This window comes from Odontesthes bonariensis, chromosome 15 (genome assembly GCF_027942865.1).
Source record: "Odontesthes bonariensis isolate fOdoBon6 chromosome 15, fOdoBon6.hap1, whole genome shotgun sequence".
In the NCBI taxonomy this organism is placed as follows: Eukaryota; Metazoa; Chordata; class Actinopteri; order Atheriniformes; family Atherinopsidae; genus Odontesthes; species Odontesthes bonariensis.
This window is the reverse complement of record NC_134520.1, coordinates 4,063,671-4,084,374: the sequence shown is the minus strand read 5'-3', so window position 1 is coordinate 4,084,374 and position 20,704 is coordinate 4,063,671. Positions and strand designations below refer to the sequence as shown.

Here is a 20,704-nt window from a genome sequence, read left to right as displayed (position 1 = left end):
AGTAACTCAAAAACTCACTTTACCGCCAGATATATTTGAACTAATCTTTGCTTTATCTTACTTATTTTAGTGAACATGAATAAACAGCCTGGCAACAACTGAACTGATGACATCACAGGCAGGTCACGCAGATGAACTGTCTCGAAAGACAACATGGGGAGAAACTACATCCAACTTTGGTGCAGAGATACACCACAGCCCTTTTACAGAACTTAACTTAACTTAACTTAACTTCATGATGATACAATGTAGTGTCACCAAACTCACTACACATGTCACTGGTGTCCTACAGATTACACTACAACTTTTGGTTTGAAAGAAATTCATTTTTCATCATTTCTGGGAATTTTTATTCGGAATATTAATCAATAACTTCATGATGATACTGTGTAGTGTCACCAAACTCACTACACATGTCCTACACTGTATCATCATGAAGTTATTGATTAATATTCCGAATAAAAATTCCCAGAAATTATGAAAAAAAAAAAAATTTCAAGGCAAGAGTTGTAGTATAATCTGTAGGAGACCAGTGAAATGTGTAGTGAGTTTGGTGACACTACACTGTATCCTAGTGAAGTTATTGGATATTTATTGATTATTTTTTGTAATGTCTCTCTTGGGTTGCACTTTGTAGACGGTCCCTGCTTGCTGCTCTCACAGCCGGCTGCACAGAAACACTAATAATGTTATTGGTGTGGCTCCGAGGATGGCTCGTTTTGATGAAAGTTAGGTTTTAGCTCCTTGTCTGTCTTACTACGGTTGGAAATATTCTTGTTTTGTGTTTTAACAACGTCTCACTTCTGAGTTATTGATCCCGGAAGTCCGAATCTGCCAATATCTTTCCAACTTTACCGAACTAGATGATAACAAAAAAAGTGTTTTAAGAATCACAAGAGCTGCGATGGAAACATCTCTTGAAAAATCAGTGTTTAACAGACAACAATCTCGGCAAAGAAAGACAAAATATTACCAGATCTACTGTGTCCATGTTGGAACTAAAAAATATGTCGGAATCCATGGCGTTGTGCGCATGAACGCGGTTATTTTGACAAACAGATCTTTCTTTACATTTTTCTGTTTATTGTCCGCCTGTAAACATCCATGTCCAATGTCCCTTTTTGGAATTTGTGCTCTATTTGTGTTTTGGTTAATATTCTGCTGCAATATTTTAGTGTTTTCTGACATGCTGTAGGGTTGTTTTGGGAAATGTTGTTAAAAAAAAATTTAAATGACTTTTTCTTCTGTTTCCTTTTTTACGTGTTTTCTTTTTCAGTCACTTCGGAGAACTAAAGTTTCCACAGGGGTGTTAAGACGGTTGTTTGATACCTATTCAAGAAAAGCGAAGTTCTTCGCTTTTATAGAAATGAACATAAATACATTTGAAGAGGAAAAGTAAACTTGTTCGTCCAGAATTGAAGAGTCAAAGTTTTTTGACGACGCTTATACGCACCAAGGTGGCGGCACGTCTTCGCTCGGTTTACGGTTGCTAAGGAAGATGTCCACAGCAACACTCCCACATTGGGGGGTGGCTGTCATTCATTGTTAAAAGATGATGGACATTTGTATGAACCAATCGGTTATCGCAAAGTGTGAAGCTGGCCAATGAAAACGCAGGAAAAGATATCTGTAGTTAGATAGAGAGTGCGAGGCCAGTAGCGAGTACCAGTACCTCTGCGAGATAGCAGCAAAAAGAAAGACTAATGGTAAGCCAAGTATTAGCCACCTTGTTGAATTCAAACACCGTTGCCCAGTGAGCTGCGTTAATTGTATTAGTCTGAGTTTCGAGAGCTAACGGGACATTTATTTTATGGCGCATGAGCTTGGTCTTCCATCTTCGTTTAGCTACCCTGTAAAGGTAACGTTAGCTATCTGGCAGTTGTATTGTCTCTCAGCATCACAGCTCGTCTGAAGCGAATCTTTAGCGTGTGACAGAGAACAATTCCGGAAATCGCTCACTTATTGTGGTCCAACTAAACTCTTGGCCAAAGCTAAAGTTGACATGTTCTTGACGTTTTTGCAGACCCAGCATAAGGAGCCAGTCATTCCAGTAACATGGACAAGTACGAAAAGGTGAAGAAAATTGGGGAGGGCTCGTTTGGGAAGGCCATCCTCGTCAAATCCAAACAGGATGTGCGCCAATATGTCATCAAAGAGATTGGCATATCTGCAGTAAGCTTCTGTACATAATTGTTCACATTTAGAAGGTATCAGTGTGAACTCCTTTTCCCTCCTAATCAATTCTTTAAATTTGACAGATGTCAAGTAAAGAGAGGCAAGAATCTCGGAGAGAAGTTGCTGTTCTTGCCAACATGAGTCATCCCAACATTGTCCAGTATAAGGAGTCTTTCGAAGGTATTTCCAACCCTTAAGAGAAATCCCATTGGCGGTTTAACTGAAATAACTTGTGATTTTTCATCATTTTCTCCTCTTCTTTTTAGAGGGGGGCTGTCTATACATTGTAATGGACTACTGTGAGGGTGGAGACCTGTTCAAAAAAATCAACTCTCAGAAGGGAGTACTGTTCCCAGAAGAGCAAGTAAGCCACTAACACTTCAAAACAGTCGGATCTACTTGTTGACAAGTTTGAAGAGTGTACTCATCAGATTTCCAAATGACTGTACTCATCAATCAGCCATATTTAACCCCTTGTAGTGGTTTAGAATTAAAAAAAAAATAAAATAAAATTTCAGTTGTTCTGCCATTCAAATTGCAAATGATGTTTAATATGTATGCTGATACTGCACTGTGTGGGTTACTTTTTCCAAGATCCTGGACTGGTTTGTGCAGATTTGCCTGGCACTGAAGCACGTACACGATCGAAAAATTCTCCACAGGGACATTAAATCACAGGTGATCTCTCTCTTAATAAACCAGTGATTTATTATTTTTATTTTTTTACTTATTGCTTTATTTCCGTGTTTTCTCAAAATATCTGCATAGAATATATTTTTGACAAAAGATGGGACCGTCCAGCTTGGAGACTTTGGAATCGCGAGGGTCCTGAACAGGTATGTCCCGTGTTGTCTGAAGACCACTCCAGATATTTTACAAAGACAAGCCTTTGGGGCTGTCAAAGCACTTTTTAATTTCCCATTTGTTCTCCTTTTTTTTTTTTCTTCTCAGTACTGTAGAACTGGCGAGGACATGCATAGGAACACCATATTACTTATCACCAGAGATTTGCGAAAACAAACCATACAACAACAAAAGGTACGTGATGCTCCAGAATACCAAGTGTTGGGGTCTCTCATTTGTCATGTAAACTGATATATTTAATGATGTTTTGTCCTCATTTACTTTATCGTGCCTGGGTTATGTGTTGGCTGCAGAGTGGTGTCCAGATATCATGTCTCCTCTTTATTGAGTGAACCTGTGAACATCTACAGCAGGAAGCTAATATTGATTTCCTCTCTTGAACTATTATAGATATGCATGTAATCTAATCCGCTTCAGTTACAGCCGGTGCAGTAAATGTTGCAGCATCTCATTGTTTGTTGGGAGTTTTTACAGCACAGAAGTCCTCTTTTTTTTCCTCCAGTGTATTTGAAAGAAAATGGTGCCTTAATGCCTTACTGATGGAACATAACCTTACCCCAGAACTTATCCCTGCTTGTCCATTTGTATGCTCTCCGTCCTCTCATTTTCCCTACTTTCCCTCTCTTTGCAGTGATATTTGGGCCCTGGGGTGTGTCCTGTATGAAATGTGCACTCTTAAGCATGCAGTAAGTACTCTGTGTGTGAGTTATTTACATATTAATGCACATTTAACGAATTCTGTGCAGCATTGCAGTGCATGCTGGCATACTGATGTGAAGTCTCAGAAACTTTGTAATTTTGATTCAGTCCTTGCAGTCTTCCCAAAGCAGTTGTCATAACTGTGTGTGTGTGTGTGTGTGTGTGTGTGTGTGTGTGCGTGTGTGTGCCCGTCCTCTTAGTTTGAGGCTGGCAACATGAAGAACTTGGTTCTGAAGATAATTCGTGGCTCATACCCTCCCGTTTCTGTTCACTACTCCCAAGACCTGCGCTCTCTCTTGGCGCAGCTGTTTAAACGCAACCCTCGAGAGAGGCCCTCTGTCAGCAGCGTACTGGACAAACCTTTCCTTTCCTGTAGGATAGAGAGGTTTCTCACACCACAGGTGCCGGGCAATCTTTGAAGCTTGATTTGCATAAATGAGGGATTTTTCTTCAAAGTAGCTTTTCTTTTTTTTTCTCTTCCCAGATCATTGCTCAGGAATTCCGCCATACTTTTCTTCACAAGCAGCCTAAAATGGGCGTGGCACAAGTGCCATCCGGTAAGCAAACTTCATGCAGTGCTCTGTGCTGTGCTGTATTGTTTTTTTGGGGTTTTTTTTTTTCACCACAAAGAACAACCAAATAAGACACTTTTTTAAAATACTTCTAATTCCTCATATGTTTTATGCTTCTCACAGATGTCCAATCTGAATGTAATATGGGGAAATTGAAGGTTAAATGAATTCCTTGAACTCTTTTTCATTCTGTAATCACAGCTAAAGGTGCTTTGATAAATTATTAGTGTGTGCCTTTTGTAACTTTTTTTCTTCTTAACGGAGTGTATTTAATAAAAAATACCCAAGATAATTGAACAAGATGATACTTAGAATGAGAGATTTCACGATTTTTGGGAATAAGACCCTAACCACTGTGCACTGGAAGCAACCCAGAAGAGCTGGCGAGATGTTTGAACCCAGTTGTGCAGCTGCTACAATTTTGTTCCATGTTAAAGTGGCTCCGATCATCACTTTGGCCCATTTTTCCTGGTTCCAGCATATTAACTTTATCGGCTGACTTCTCCCTTGCTGCCTCATTGTAACTACATAATCTATGTCAGTCACTTCTTCTGTGGTTTTAACGTTGTAGCTGATCGTTGTATTTCCAAATAGAATAGGATGACCCTGTTTGTCTTATTCTGTATGAAGCGTAGAGATTCAGAGCTGCAGAGGACAGTTGGCCTCCTCCCCCTCCTCTGAATATAGGATGAGGGATGAATTAAAAATTAGACCTCAGCAGCACCCACCTCTCACTACATTTATCTACCTGCTATGATCAAGTTTTTGTGACAGTGTTATAAGAGGGAACCCAGGCTTCTACATCAATGCTGGGGGGGGGTTTGAGTCATTCCTAGTTATTGTTTGCTGTTGTTGATGATTGTGTCTGTTGTTTTTTTTTTTTTTTTCTTTTGTCTTTTTATATATATATATACCACTTGCTGCAGCCCAGAAGATTACAAAACCAGCCAGCAAATATGGAGTGCCTTTAACTGTGAGGAAGGTTGTAGATGGAACCAAAAAAACGTCAGAGAGGAAGGCGGCCGTAAAACAAAAACCGGTTTGTATGTTTCCCGTATCGATGACTTTCAACCTTTTTTTATTTTATTTATTTTTTTCTTCCTTGTTCCTACTTGGTCTTAAGCTCCTTGACTTAAATGTCAGAGGCCTCTCATATTTCTGTGTGTGTGCGTGTGTTTTGACATCATACTGTGTTGGCAACCTCTAAAGCCCAGAATGTTGTATGTTGCTCAGGCCCCTCTCCCAGCAGCCGCTCAGAGAAGAGTGAGTCAAGTGGAGGAAGAGAGGAAAAAACACGAGGTACAGCTGAGCGCCCCATATAACTCGTATTCCCTGTTAGACTTCCCTCTCTCTTCTCTCCCCATTCACCCACACATGTGGGTCACTCCCCACCAGCATTTGGTTTAGTTTTCCTTCCTCCCATTCTGCTTGATCCCACCGTCTTCACCCATTTTCCACTCCCAGCTCATTCGGAGTGTTCTGCCTGAGTTGGCTCTCTCTTAACCAAACCTTTCCCTCCCGGCCTGCTGCCCTGTGACAGAGCAGTCCTGCTGCCTCTCGCCTCAAATCAGATTTCTGAAATTTCTTTTCGTGTTTTGAGTCGCTTCCGTCTCGTTCTGCAGGAGGGCATCAGAAAGAAAAGGATGGAGCTGATCGAGAAAGAAAGGAAGCAGAGAGAACAGGTGAGCATATTGTTTAGTCTCTGTATGATTTCTGATAGTTTTTTGCAGTCTGTAGTTTCCTGATCTGTGTTTTCTTCAGATGTTCCTGTTGAAAGCAGAGCAAATGAAGAGATATGAGAAGGAAAAGGTGAGCGGTGAATATCTCTATCGTTACTCCAGTTAATCTTTTACTTTATTAGTGCAATAAGTGTGATGAGCATTGAAAGGGTAACTGCACTCCTCATCCCTTGTTTGAATTATAGCGTAGTCGGGGGTGTTAGGCCTGTTAAGTGTCTGGCTTTATATCCTGTCAGATGATACAGCTGCAGAACGGAATCTATTATGAGATTCAAATGCAATGTACAACTTCACCCAAGACTTCATAAAAAGTCTGAGCCTAAGAATCTCTCACAGATCAATCGAATAAATCAAGCCAGAGAACAAGGCTGGAAGCACGTCTTGAGTTCCAGTGGAGGTAGCAGCCCAGAGAGGAAGGTAATCCATTTCAGCAAAATGTTGCTCAGGTGTTAGAACCATATCTATATTTTATGATCATGTTGTTATGAAATGACAAGTTGTCACGAAGCTCCTTTGTCTTTGTTCTCAGTGTTTTGTTGGAGGTAAGAGGGTTGCAGGTGTTGCCCCCCCTGTCCCAGGCCCTCCTCTGGGGCCTACTCCAGCCCCCGTCCCCAGCAAGAGCTCGTATGAACACTACCATGCTGCTCTGGACCAAATGGCTAAATCACAGCCTAAAGACACCAGCAGGGAGGGATCCTCAGCAGGACCCGGCAGTCCCATTCGGTTGGTTGAAATGTTTCCTTTCGCTTTTTAAAAAAATGTTTTTTTTAAAAAGCCAGTTGAGGTATATTGGATGACGGTTGTGGCATTTTCTCTGTGTGTCAGAGGTGTACCAGCCGCTGCGGGCCCTGTGCTGCCCAACGGCCCCGCTCATCGCCTAAACCACGATGCAGTCAAGAGAGAGCTTCAGAGGCTGCAGCATGTTTCAAAACAAGCCCATGTTAGCCGGTGAGTCGATCAGTAAATTACACGTTTAATGAAAAAAACAAACCAAAAAAAAAACGCTTCGCTGCTCCTTTTTGCTGAGTGAGATGTAGTTGGACTATTTGTCACTTTGTTCTGTTTTCAGGCAGCGTGGTCAGACGGGAGCTGGACGGGCCTTTCAGGTGGAGGAGTTTTTACAACGAAAGAGGGAAGCCATGCTCAACAAAGTCCGTGCTGAGGGACAGCTGGTACGTAGGATGACTGCAGTGACTTCTGCTGTAATATCATGTTTATCCTAGTATTTATCTCTGTTGTAGAAATGCTGAATAATGACTATTTGACTTGGATGTTTCATAGCCAGTGATATGTATTTAAAAGCTCCTTAAAACTTAAATTATTGGTTTTGATAGTGAATGAAATATTTCATCGTTATTATAAGACTTGCTGAACTTACTTTATCAGAGTCGCAACTTGGATTGGTGGAGAATTCAGATGTAATGTCCATTCTGCTTTGTTTTTGCTGGATGTGTTCAATAAGCCTTTGTTTGCTGACACATGAATAATGAATCGGACAGGACAAGTACACTGTCTGTTCGTTTTGGAGCTCTACTGCCCCCTAGTGGCAGACACGTACTGGATTTGGACATTGACGGTTTTTTTTTTTTGGTTTTTTTTTTAATGTTATTATTGCCTAGGAATCTGAGTGAAATTACCTGGAAGTATCTTAGTTGCAGTCATGATGAGAGTTGTTGGAATTCTCTAAATACTAAAAGGAGCTTCAGTGCTCCCTTTATTATCTCCTCTAGCATATGAAACAATGGACCATTCTTTAAGCAAGAAAGAGATGATTCTATAGCACTACTCCTTGTGGCCACAAGTTTCAGAGTTTATCCAGTTGTACGAACTGTGTGATTCATGTATATAAATATGAGAACATCAGAGTTGGTGTGAGCAGCCTGTTACAGTGATATCTTTCACCTGTGGGCCTTTTTTTTTTTTTTTTTTTTTTTCTTCCTTTTTTAGATTACAAATTTTGATGATGAAATATTTTAGCACTCTTTGTATGTTGTTTGTCAAATGTCTGTTTCTAGTACTGCAGACCCACATTGCAGCTCAGTGTAAGTGTAGTCGGCCTCAGTGACTACAAGTCATCTTTTCCTGAATCCTTGTGAATTTCTCCCACCATCTTTCCTTATCCCTGTGATGTTTTCCAAGGTTGTTACAATTCGACCGTAGCCCCAGATCTCCTCTCATGTCTGTGTTAATGAATAGAAATTAATCCGCTCATGTTCTGTGATTCAGATTGTTGTATCACGGTCACGAGTTCAGTTAATCTGTTGACCTTATGTACTTCTGGTAATAGCTTTCCTCACTGCAGCCTGAGCAGAAGTCTGATTTGTTTTGTTAATTTAACCTAATGATTTCACACATTGTTACGTTCAGCTCTATATCCAGTCATTTTATTCAAGATGAATCAAAGACTGTTGCTGAGTGCAGCTTTGGTTATATGCAGGCCCATCTTACTGTCTTTGTGGCAGTTAGATGTTAGGGCCTTCACCCTTCTAAAGTCTGGTTAAACTGAACCGTAAACAGGGCACTCGACAAAACCTGGCTGCGATCTATGGAAGCCGGGCTGGCGCGGTTCGGTGCAGGCGGCCTAAAGTCAACAAAGAGGAGGAGGTAGGAGTCCAGACCTGAATGTGCAGTTTCACTCATAGCACGTCTGGCTCTTATGTCTGCATAGAACTCCCTTTGACCCTCCCATAATCCAACCCGGCAGCTCAGTCACGCTCACTCCTCGCATAATGTTTGCTCTTCCACAGTCCACCGTGAGCTGCTTATCGATCCCAACAATGGCCGTTGTTCCATTTCACATAATCATTCCAGTTTTTGAGTTGTGTTTAGGATTTTTTTTTTTTTTTTTTGCTTTCAATGTCATACATGCTCGAATGGATTTTTTGTGGCATGTACGTGGTTGTATGCGAATGTGTTGTTGTTGTTGTTTTTTTTCCTGTTTCTGATTGGCTGATGATTTTAATCTAATGAAGCGCTAACAATGCTGGCATGTATTTTATTTTATTCTATTTGTGTGTATGTGTGTGACTCTGGATATCATTGCTGTTGTACCCTACGTTTTTCTCATCATTCAGTATGTCACACGTGTGCATTTGTTCTCAGGAGTACTTGTCGAGACTCAGGCAGATCCGCTTGCAGAACTTCAATGAGCGTCAGCAGATCAAAGCCCGACTCAGAGGAGAGAAGGTACATTGGAGTCTGAAAGTGCCTATAATGAGGGTTTTCTTCTCCCTCTGTCATTTGGTCACTGTGCTCTGGTTGGTGTATGTGTTTGTTTCAGTATGACAGCGATGGCTCTGATAGCCAGGAGTCCAGTGAAGAGGCAGAGCTCAGGAGAAAGAAGATAGAGGTTTTAAAAGTGAGTCTGTAAGGAGCACAAAACCTATTGCTATATGCACCCTTTTTAAAAAAAAAAAAAATAAAATAAAAATTTATGATTCCCCACTGTTAGTTGTAATGAGTATTTGCAGGTCATATGAGTAGCTAAATGCTCAGCCTTTATGAGAAAGTGTTTTTCACATGGAAACATGTTTAGCTGTGATTTGATTATTTATTTATTTGTGTGTATATGTCTACTTCTGTCAGGCTCAAGCAAACACCCGTGCTGCTGTACTTAAAGAGCAGCTGGAAAAGAAGAGGCGAGAAGCATACGAGAGAGAAAAGAAAGCCTGGGAAGAGCATGTAGGTTTCCATTCTTTAACCCACCCTAGTTTCCATAAATGCAACACCATTATCTGGCCTTAAAGGTTCTTTAAGTATAGTCCAGTAATGGCTGTTGCGTATTGTGAAAGATTGCAGCTCGAGGGGTGATGATTGGCGTGGCATCAGTAGCAGTATCATCTACCTCTGACGGTCCTCTTCCACAGCCCAGCCTCTCGCAGCCAGACGCAGCTGTCAAAGCTTCGGCCCTGCCTGCATCCAAGCCCTCCACCCCAGAAATATCCATGACTGTTGCTCTGAAGAATGTTGGAGCAGTCAGTATTTGCATGCAAAGTCTATCACACCCTGCATCATGGTATTGTCCGCGTCTGTGCGTATATCAATTTATCATTTTCTGATTGTCAGATTACTCCACAAAAAGAAAACTTGAATGAACCGGGGTCTGCTACAGAGATCCAGGTATGTTCCCGTTAGTTGTTAGCTTGTGTTTACAAGTGAACAAAGTACAGAATCTACTTTCAAAATGATAACGTTCTCTGTTACTTTTCATGTAACAGAGTGAAAAAAAGCAGATCCTGCGCAGACTTAACCAGAACCTAAAAGCCCAGAGCCCAATGGAGGAGGTGGAGGAGGTGGAGGAGTCTTCTCCGGCCCCTGCAGAGCCAAGTCCGGCTCCCCGGGAGAAACGGCCAGACGGCGAGAAACTCCCCCCTTCAAATGGAGATCGGAAGAAGTGGGAAGCCGCGGAGCTACCTGTCCTTCCTGTGGCTCAGCAAACCTTGGGGGAGACATGTGCCATAATAAGCAGTGAGTTTAGTGTTAGTCTAATAACTATATTGTATTTTTTTTGTAATTTTGAGTGCTATAACACATAAAGCGTGCTGGTAAACTTCGAGATCCTTTTGTAGTATAAGTAAGTCGAGCGATAATGAGTAATGCAACAAGGCATGTCGAGTTTATGATGCTTACTTTCTAACCAACTTTCTCTCAACAGCCACTTCAGCATCTCTGGAAGAAAGACTGTCGTCTGCTGCCGACCGGAAGAAGTGGGAGGCAGGTATTCCACTTGTCCTCTCCATAGCCCAACAGACTCTGGAGGAGACATGCATCATGACCACCGGTGGGTGTTCACTTTGAGCAAGAACAAGTGCCAACTTCCGGAAATTTGTTGATTGTTGCAGGTCCACTTAGTCTCTCTGCATGTGCACCCTCACAGATCAAACAATAGGTGAAGTCATACAGATGGGTGGGCTACTGGAGGAAGCTGCCAGGAAGGGGGGCGGAGTGAGTCAGGTGCTGAGAGTGCTTCAGGAGGCCGAGCTTCGCCCGCTCACCCAGCAGCTGGAGACTGACTCCATACGTGAGGATGACTTTTGTGTTCCCGGTTAGTTTTATTCGCTCTTTATGTTCCTTATTATACAATTAAAACTGAAGAAGTGGATGGTTCTTTGAGTCCTTGTGTTCTTGGCATTGTTATTGCTTAATGATTCCCAGAGAAGCCTCAGCAGGCAGCAGCATCAGCTGACAGGGGGAAAACACCCAGAGAAGTGTTGACCTCTGCTGTGGGTCTGAGCCCGACTGCTGCAAATCAGGGTTCGGATCAGAACGTGTCTGCTGCTGATGCGCCACTGCCGCCCGACCTTACTGAGGTCCAGGGTCAGTATGTCCCTCAACATTACACCCGATGAGACATTTTGCTCTTAAAAACGTATCTTCTGCACTGTACAATACTAACTGGCCTGAATTCCTTTAGATCCTGCAGACCTAGAATCAGTAGTTTTGGAGGAGACTCCTAAAGAAGCCTCACATCCTCCAGCTAGTGTGCAGCAAGCATGGGAGACGCAAGCACAGCAGCAAATGTAACTATTTGTCAACCCTAATCCCTGATAGGGGACATTTTTGTCCACTTGGGGTGTACTTTCTCCTCTAATTTCACACTGGAAATAGTGATACTCATCATATTTGGTCCAGTTGTGCATTTTTGACAATTTTTTTCGAATTTCAAAAACACATCATATACAATGCAATTTTTCATTGTGTAAAAAAAAAAAAACTTAATTTCTGAAAAGGGACATATTTGTCCCCTTCTAAAATGATCCCCAAAATACCATATGTTAATATTTTTTTCCACTTTTTTTTCATAAATCTTTTCTTCCACTTCAGTTCTGATCATAACCACCAAGTTTTCAATTATTTTCAAAAAATTAACCCTTTAAATACTAGTGTATATGAGGTAAACACCCATTTCTGTTTAAAAAACACACAAAAACTGCTATATTTTCAATATAAAGAATGCAAAGTGGAATTGTTGAGCGCGGACTGAAGTGGATCTACGAAAAAAAAAGCGGAAAAAAATATTAACATATGTTTTTTGGTTGTTTTAAATCAGGTATGAGGGTTAAGTATTTCTTTTGAATGAGATTTTTGCTCTTTCACGACAACTGTCATTATTTACTGAAATAATCAAGATTTAAGAGTCCTTTGCAAAAAAAAAAACAAAAAAAAAACTACATCTATATTTAGAATTGTTTTACAGCTGCAGCTAAAAGAACAGAATGTTGAGATCTGGAGTCAATGTTCCCAGACTGCATGCTTCATTGAGCAAATGTGAACTTCTCTTTAAGGCCACCTGAGGGTGTTACAAGACCAGCTGCTGCCAGGGAGATTGGGAAGAGTGCAGAGAGAGCTGCTGAACCATCTGGTGAGATTGATGTGCGATGAGCCACGGCCACTTTTATCAGTGTAATTATAACATTAATTAAATCTGCCCTTCCTTTGTTCTCGCCAGGTTTAGCCCAGAATGAGGAGCCACTCTTTATGAAGTTGTGCTCTCCGGCCCACCGACGCACTGCTGCCTTAGCAGTCCTCTCTGCCCAGTCCTCCATGGATGAATCATCCTCCTCTCTGGCCTCTCGTTCACGATCCGTCTCACCTCTCCGCTCCAGGCAAAAGGACGCCCTCCTCATTGATCTCTCTACGGGCATGTTTGACACCAACAACCCCAAGGTGATTAAAGGGGGATTTAGATTAAAACATGTTAAACAGCAGCGTGGGCTCTCTGACATTTTATTAGCTTTTGGAATGTCTGGGTGTTTTTACCCTCGTTCTTTGGCCCGATGTGATGAAGAGGCTTGCGAGGTATTATGGATGGAACTTCAGTGTTCTATATTAATGAAGGGGGCTGAAAGGAGCCAGCGCAATTAATCACATAGTCTAAATGTGCAGTGGATGTGATAGGACAGAAGGAGCATCAATCAACCTATATCTTTCAAGACCTTCCTCAGCAATCTGCATGCCTCTATGCGGACCTGCAAAGACCTGTGAAATATAAACATGTCACACCAAAGCTCATTCCTCTTACAGCTCGATTCCCTATATAATACTTTGCGTATTGATTGTTCTATAATTCACACATCCATAGTTTAACTGATTTGCTGGCTTCTGTTATTTTCTTTCTCTCTATGGATTTAGTCTGTTTATGACTTGTCTGAGCCAAGCCCAGACTTGCTACATGACCCCGTGCTTCCTTTGTGCTGTCAGATGCTGCGGACGTGCTCTCTGCCAGACCTCAGTCGAGTCTTCAGCTCTCAGCAGGACCCTCCAGTGACCAGCAAGACTAATGTCGCCCCAGAAAACAACCTGGAGATCGAGGACCTGGAGGAGGCAGCTAAAGATGATGATCAGTCAGAGGCTGAGGAGTAAGACCCGCACATATGACATATCCAAAGCAAAGACATGCTCTAACCTGACTGGTTTTGGCAAATGCACACTTGCTAATGTAAAACATCTGAATTCTAGTCTAGCAGGTAAATCATTTGTGATGGATAACTAGCTTTGGTCTCATCCTGTGAATTGCCGGATGATTAAACACTGCAAGGAAATGGCATACTGTGAGCGATATGACTATGATCTGTTTCCTAGTGTGTATGAAGATGAAGATCTGCGAGACATCAGGGCCTCTATGGAGAGACTGCTTCAAGAGGAGGGCGACATGATGAGGAGCTCTCCAGATGTTGGAGCGGGAGACTTTAATGGCAACCCTCCAGAGGATGGAGACCAGGAGCTTTTCAACAGGATCGCAGCTGAGATTGATCGGGACTGCGATCAGATGGCCGTAGACGAGGATGACGATGAAGAAGAAGAAGGGGAGGAAGAGGACGAGGAAGAGGAGGAATGCTCTACTGGGAGTCCAGGTGACGAGGAGGCAGGGGAGTTGCTGTCTAACGGTGTGGGAGAGGAGCACCACAGTAACAACAAGCAGCTCAATGAAGAATGGCAATCAGGTAGGAGGGGATGTCCCGGATTCAGCTGTTTCAGGTTACCCATTTATCTTAGTTATTTTGTTTTACTTCATTGTGGTTTCGCAACGTATTGAAAAGTACTAAAGCTTATGTTAAACTAAGCAGTTTCAGGGGGCACAATGGTGACACTTTCTGTTTCACTCTAGATGGCAGTGGAGAGGACCAGGGTGGGGAGGCTGAGCATCATGACAGCATCTTCAGTCGTCTGGAAGAGCTTCGCTTCAACCTGGAGCAGCAGATGGGATTTGAGAAGTTCATTGAAGCCTACAATAAGATCAAGGTATGAATTATTTTACCGTGACATATTGAGGCCATCTTTGCTGAACATGTGACTGATTGAACAGATTGAAGATGTCTTGTTTCATTGATTTCTTCTTTTTTTTCATTTTTTTTTTTTCTTCAAGGCTATACATGAAGATGAAGATGAGAATATTGAGCTAGGCTCCAGTTTAGTCTTAAACATTCTGGGAACCGCGCACCAGCATCTGTACCCCAACATCCTTCATCTGGTGATGGCAGACGGTGCATATCAGGAAGGCAAGTGACTTTAGCATGCAGTTTTTCTCCAGGCTGGATTTTATTCATCTTAGTTGTCAGCAGTGCCACTTTTCCCTAAGTGTTTGTGTAAACTACAGAAATGATAAATGTTTAATCTCCTCTCTAAAACACTGTCCTCTGTGGTTGCATCGCTGCAGATTCACCAAGCCGTGCAGGGACTGAGTAGATGTGAAACTCAGCCTTTATTCTGTGTGTTTTGTTGTGCTCTTTGCTAAGTCTCTTGTCAGATTACAGCGTTTGGGGGGAGGAGAGGCTTGAAAGTTTCCCTCAGGACAGGAAATGTTTTCCCATTGAACATCTCTATTTGATGACTCTTTTGATTTCTATTTTTACTGCCTTTTGAAACGAAGGCTACACATGTCGGATATCTCCCCTGAGGACCGGTCTCCCACCCATACATCAGCGATAATATTTCCAGATACAACAGCAGCTGTGAGAGAACAAATATAGGATGTGTGGTAATAGTCACTTGATTACCATCCAAACCTAATTATCTCCTACATTCAAGCCTCAAATGAGAGACACTTTTTGAGGTTTTAGTCAGTGCTGATGCCTTCCTTTACTTTTAAATGTTTGCATTTACCATTTCAAATTTGGTAAACGAGTATCAAGACATTAAAAAAAGTCAACTGAACATTATGATTTAATCTTATAAATAGCCACCAACCAATTAAGACCACATGTCAGCCCGCAGTCACTGTTAAAGCATCTACAGTCTCTTGTTCAGCTCTTGTAAAAATCTTGACTTATGATCACAGCTTCATCTTACAAAATTTCAAATACCGTATTTTCCAGAGTATAAGTCACATCAGTCAAAAAAAACCCATCAACATATATAAGTCGCACTGGACTATAAGTCTCATTTATTTAGAAACCGTTATCTGTGCTCTGATAGAAAGGCGGTTGCGTTGCATGAAGCTGTAACACCAAGAAGGCCCGTCTGCAAAGTCATTTATATTCATCTGCTTTGCAAGCATCAGGGCGTGGAGACGTAACTGCACCGCTGACGAGCCTCTCCCTGCAGTACATTGTTCAAGCACCCACCTGTGGACTCGTTCCTCCAGCTCTGGCAATCTTGCTTTCGGCCCGCGATTAGCTTTCTTTGTTTTCTTCATTGCAGTAAGATTACCCTCTGCTTTTCGCCAGTCCCTCACAACTACCTGCAGTTTGTAATCCGTAGAATAGGATTTTCTTTTTGTTTGTGTTCAAGTCTTTCTCAGCTGTCATTTTTATTTTTTTATTTTTTTTCAGTGATACAGTCAGGAGCAGCAAATAGTTGGCACAAGCCTAGAGAGTCCTCTCGCGGCTGTAGATAGCAATGTTTACTCCTTGGTTCATGTTGGTCAGCATGAATTAACATTTAAAAACATGTTAAATTATATATATTTTGATGTATAAGTCACACCTGACTGACTATAAGTCGCAGGACCAGCCAAACTATGGAAAAAAAAAAAAAAAAAAAGTGCGACTTATAGTCCGGAAAGTACGGTAATTTCTTACATGTATGAAGATGATGATTTCTCACACAGTCTACAGCGTCCTGACGTGCCACTGAGACAGCACTGCGTATGTGTATCTGACCTGCGCGAGTCTCGTGCTCGGTGCGGAACATTTGAGAGCCCCGACTGAATTTCCCTCAAGGTTAACAAGACTGAGCCACTGTAGTTAACATTTGCTAATAAGTACTAAAAACAAAGCACAGCTGAGGCTGATGGGAATTCCATTATTGAGCAGGAAAGTTGTGCTGCATGTAATGTTGGGGGTTTCAAACGTTAAGATGTGTCTTCATAGATTAAGTGAGCTGGATGGGGATTTTTATTTATTTTTTATTTTTTTTCTTCTTCATAGTGATCACACAAAGTATTGCAATCTTGCATTTTGCACATTGGCTCAAAAAGCATTTATGCGTCCTCAGTCATTAGAAGGAAGTGTCTGTAAAAGTGAAATCGTAAGAAATGATTCCTGAGCATCGAGTCTTTCTGAAATGACTCCATTTATTGAATTGAATCCACTGAAGTCGGTATTAAGTGGAAAGTGTTGAGGAACGATGTGACTAAAATAGTTTGTGTTGTTCTTGTGTTCTTGGAGCCTGCAGCGAGTTAAATCCTTTGGCCAGAGGAAGTCCTGGATACTTGCAGCACACTGAGCTGGCTGAACTGGAGAGGGAATGTTAATTCAAATCATCTTTGAGCACAGGACGGAGTTGTCATTAATGCATGTGTGGAACCTCCATAGCACTGTATGTGCCATTCCACCAAGTACTGTAGTCGCATTAACTGTTGCGTTAAATGTGCTTTGATTAGATTAAAGCTTTGATGTAATTATCCAATATTATATGAGTGGTGTTAGACGCTATTTATTTTCCCTGTTCATTGCATTTTGGTGTCATTCACTTCTCCTCTAACAGGATTTTCTTTGTTTTGTCTGCTTTTAGACAATGATGAATAATGTTCTGTGCAGCGGAGCTGCTGGCAGCGGTGACAATCTGCTCGCCATCTGATGTCTTCCCCCAACACGCATCTCTGACAGAAGGATCTATGCATGAACTGTGGCGGCCTCGCATCTGACAGCGTTTCAGGCACATTCGCATGAAATATAACCCGAACACTTGAGACTGCATTTCATCCTTTGACTATCGGCACCCGGCACTCTTTTCTAACCAGTGTTCACTCAGAAGTGCATTATCGAAGTCCGTGTTCCTGTTAACCAAAGTTCATTTCGAGCTTCTGTGAATGTTTGTGGAAGTCTTCGCCTGCAAATGATTGACGCACAAGTAATGTAACATGTAATGTAATGTCACTCGAATTAACAATGTAAACTGTTTGATTCTCCTTGTTGTTGGTTCAGTTGGACTCCTCGGTGGCATTTCATTTTGGAGGATTAGATCTGGTTCCACTCAGGTGTTCTCTTTCGGTGCCACGCTCAACCATAGCTTCAGAACATAAACCAGGTCGCCCTCAACACACACACGTATCGTGATTTACTCAAAAACCAGTTCAACCTCCTTTTCTTACGAGAGCTTTGTCCAAACCAGAAGTTAAATACATTTTCCACCTTTCTTACCGTTTCAGTTTTTGTGAGTGAGACTGTTGTATGTAGCAAGGCTGGCTGACGCGATGTGTGGGCCAGGTCAGACTGAAACAGCGAGTCATCCTAATGACATAACCAGTGGTGTAGTTACTACCAATAATTTATGTGTGGTTATGATTTAAATACTGTAAATATTTTTATTGGAATAAACACTTTTTTTAAGAAACTTAATTGAAACTTCTTTCTGCACCAAGTCATGTCTACAACATGGTAACGTGAGGGATTGCAGATTATCTGTCCTGAGAAGCCTTCAGTGAGATGTGCAGTCCCTAAAAAGGTGGAAAAGAAAACCATTGTGCCTTTCATGGGCTCCCAGGCTTCGCTGCTGCCAGTCGTGAGTACACCAGACTATTTTTCTCCTCAGCCCCTTTGGCGGAGCACTCACCCACCCCTCTGTCAGCTTGCACAATTTGCCAGAAGCTGCATACCCTGTGGAATCATATCACATAGGCCTTTGTTCTCACGCCACTTCTGATGTTATGTGGCAGGTAGAATCCTCTGAATTTTTCTGTGGAGGTCCAGGACTGTCTTTAATTAGTTGCAATGATTTCATCAGCTTTGAATTGGTTTAAGTTGTGTGGCGTCATTAGGAAAAAAAAAAAGACAAATTGATATCAGTCATCTGAACTTTTTCATTTCCACATTTCGCTTTGGATTACAGGTTGCACATTTAACCTTGAAATAGCCACCTTTCTCCCCGGAGAGCGATTACTCGTTCCATCTACATTTTAATTAGCGACAGTGAAGGCAAAGATGACGGTAGCATTCAGGTTGGTCCTTGAAATGCGGTATTGTGTAAGTAATCTTACCTTCTTTTTGACAAATGCCAGCATAAATCTCCCAGTGACATATTTCGTTTTACTTCCCAAACATAAACCTGCCATTAGTGAAATGGAACAGCAAAAATGACGGCAGCATTCGTCATCGGCCTGTGTATTTTCAAGCTGAGCTTAGCCTTCCATATCTGTACTCTTTTCAGGTTGTTTGTCAGGGGCCAGAAAGGAAGCGCTCTGACTCATTGAATATTAATGGTGCATGATAGTCCTGTGTTTTTATGATCCTTATCTGACTGTTTCGTGCGTTATGCATGGGTGGTTGCTTTATCTCTGTTGTGATTTTCATTTGATTTGTCATGAAACTTCATTCAATCGGAACATCCAGAATGACGGCATAAGGGATTTGGACAAAAAAGCACTGGTTTATTTTATAATAAACTTTCTTTTATTACTAATAAGAGAATAACGCCGTAGGCTCAGCTTGATGTCGTTATAACAGTGCTGCTAACCCTGCTGGCTGTAAACATGCATTTATTGCAACATCACTTCAAAGTTGGCGGAGTTTCACACGCCATAGTAAACAGATGTCATCAGATCCGCGCTCATGAACTATGTTAAACATCACAACTGCGCTAAAAGCACACTGTTTGAGGAAAACAAAAAGACACTTCAGACAAATGACCTATAGAGTCTCACGGACTCCCTGATATTGTCTCATTACATTTGAAATGTAATGAATTTAATTATGGTTGGCATTTTCCATACGGCTGGTGTGTTTGGCTTAGTGTTCGCAATGAAAAGGAGAAAATCACCCCATGTGGAAATAAAGCCACTCAGCCGTTCTCAGGGAGTGTTATTTGAAATTCATTTATGGTCCCTAATGCAATTTGAAAAGCAGAATGCCTCAGGCTGAGTGAGTAAGTTTAAAAGCTTTATCAAAGCGAGGATCACTGGATGTCAGGGTCCTGATCTATTAGGCCAAAGGATTTGGGCTGCTTTCAGTTAAGAGATAACAGTCCTACAGAATGAAATGGCAGCTTGTAGACATCGCTGTAGCTGTGTAACTCCACTTTGCTCTTTTTAGAAAATGGGTGTCCTCATTGGTATTCAATCTATTTCAGTGCCTGCAATCTTGAATATCTATTAGCTGTACCGAAGAGAGCAATAGTTTTTGTCAAGGTCTATCCTTTCAAGGAAATTGGAGCATATGTCTTGTCAGGTTCTCCCCTGCACTCACAGCTGTAACTTCCATCATCCGTCGGTGTGGGAGTGTGATCCTTTTTTTATTTTTTTTTCTCACCCTCAGGTGCAGTCATTTTGAAGGATGATTGGCTTTCAGCATCAACAAATATTTCCTGTTGCCCTTCTGAACAACATTGAAATAATTTCTGCCGACGCGTTTTCGCAGAGTCTCTGCAGAGTGCGCGATGAAACATGGGGGTCAAGCCAAAAAGGGGAGCTGGGAGCCATTGTGTGGAAGTGGAAGTGGAGGTGGAGGGGGTTGAGTGCTGCCTCTTCACAGTGAGAAAATATGACCTGAGGGCTTCTGCCAGCTCTCCTGGGATCACGTGTGACAGAGGAGGGCCACCTACAAATAAATCTCCTTCTTTATTGCTCTTTGCTTGCTCTCCTTCATCTCTCCCTCTTGCTCAATATGCAGTGTCCTCTGAATGAGATCAAAATAAATCACGTTTATTGTCTGGCCGCGTCTCACTGGCTCTCTCGTGCAGTTCTGTGCTTGTGCTGTGAAGGTTACTTTAAACGTTAAAGGTCTACTCCCTAATTTATATTTTGCTATAAAAACAGCGACTTTGGAAAAGTGATCTCCCTCTCCATGTGGGTCTTTTATTTGTTTATATAAAAAGAAAGATGGGGGCCATCATTTTTGCTTTGGCCTCTAGAGAATATGCAGGACAGAATCCTCTTAGTGTTGTGGAAAAGTTGCCATAGAATCAACATGCTGTACACTTGTGTTTAATGTCGAAGAGCGCGTGAGGAGTATGAAGGATCTGCTAGCTCTCACGAGAGATTGCTGCAAAATGTGACCACCAGATGTCCCTATTGACCTCTCAGCCCTCAGTTTGCTATAACAATCATTCCGCTTTCCATAATTTATAAGTGTATATTACATCTACATGACAGAACAGTACATCTTAACTTTACGCGAAAGTTGGGGAAACTGTCACTAAATCACCCAAGCTAGTAAAATAAAACGGAACGAAACTGAGAAAAAACACATCATGGAGTTAAGTTGCGAAAGCAAGTGATTA

General features: G+C 41.8%; 1 protein-coding gene across 2 annotated transcripts; it reads left to right on the top strand.

The window, feature by feature from the left end:
• The first annotated feature begins 1,629 nt into the window (after positions 1-1,629).
• Positions 1,630-20,136, top strand: nek1 (NIMA-related kinase 1). 2 transcript variants are annotated; one of them, XM_075484725.1, is made up of 37 exons: positions 1,630-1,706; positions 2,024-2,172; positions 2,259-2,355; positions 2,442-2,539; positions 2,770-2,853; positions 2,944-3,011; positions 3,127-3,213; positions 3,671-3,725; positions 3,939-4,139; positions 4,223-4,295; positions 5,237-5,349; positions 5,544-5,609; positions 5,933-5,992; positions 6,072-6,119; positions 6,386-6,466; positions 6,579-6,772; positions 6,875-6,997; positions 7,119-7,221; positions 8,567-8,653; positions 9,152-9,235; positions 9,330-9,407; positions 9,635-9,730; positions 9,841-10,023; positions 10,115-10,168; positions 10,267-10,516; positions 10,704-10,829; positions 10,926-11,093; positions 11,204-11,365; positions 11,463-11,568; positions 12,334-12,410; positions 12,498-12,715; positions 13,250-13,407; positions 13,631-13,992; positions 14,157-14,290; positions 14,415-14,547; positions 17,003-17,992; positions 19,741-20,136. In XM_075484725.1, the coding sequence occupies exons 2-36, from the start codon at positions 2,056-2,058 to the stop codon at positions 17,014-17,016; spliced, it is 4,158 nt and encodes a 1,385-aa protein (XP_075340840.1). In that variant the 5' UTR covers positions 1,630-1,706; positions 2,024-2,055; the 3' UTR covers positions 17,017-17,992; positions 19,741-20,136. The 2 variants fall into 2 exon arrangements, with proteins under 2 accessions (XP_075340840.1, XP_075340841.1); XM_075484726.1 differs by lacking the exon at positions 8,567-8,653.
• Positions 20,137-20,704: the final 568 nt, after the last annotated feature.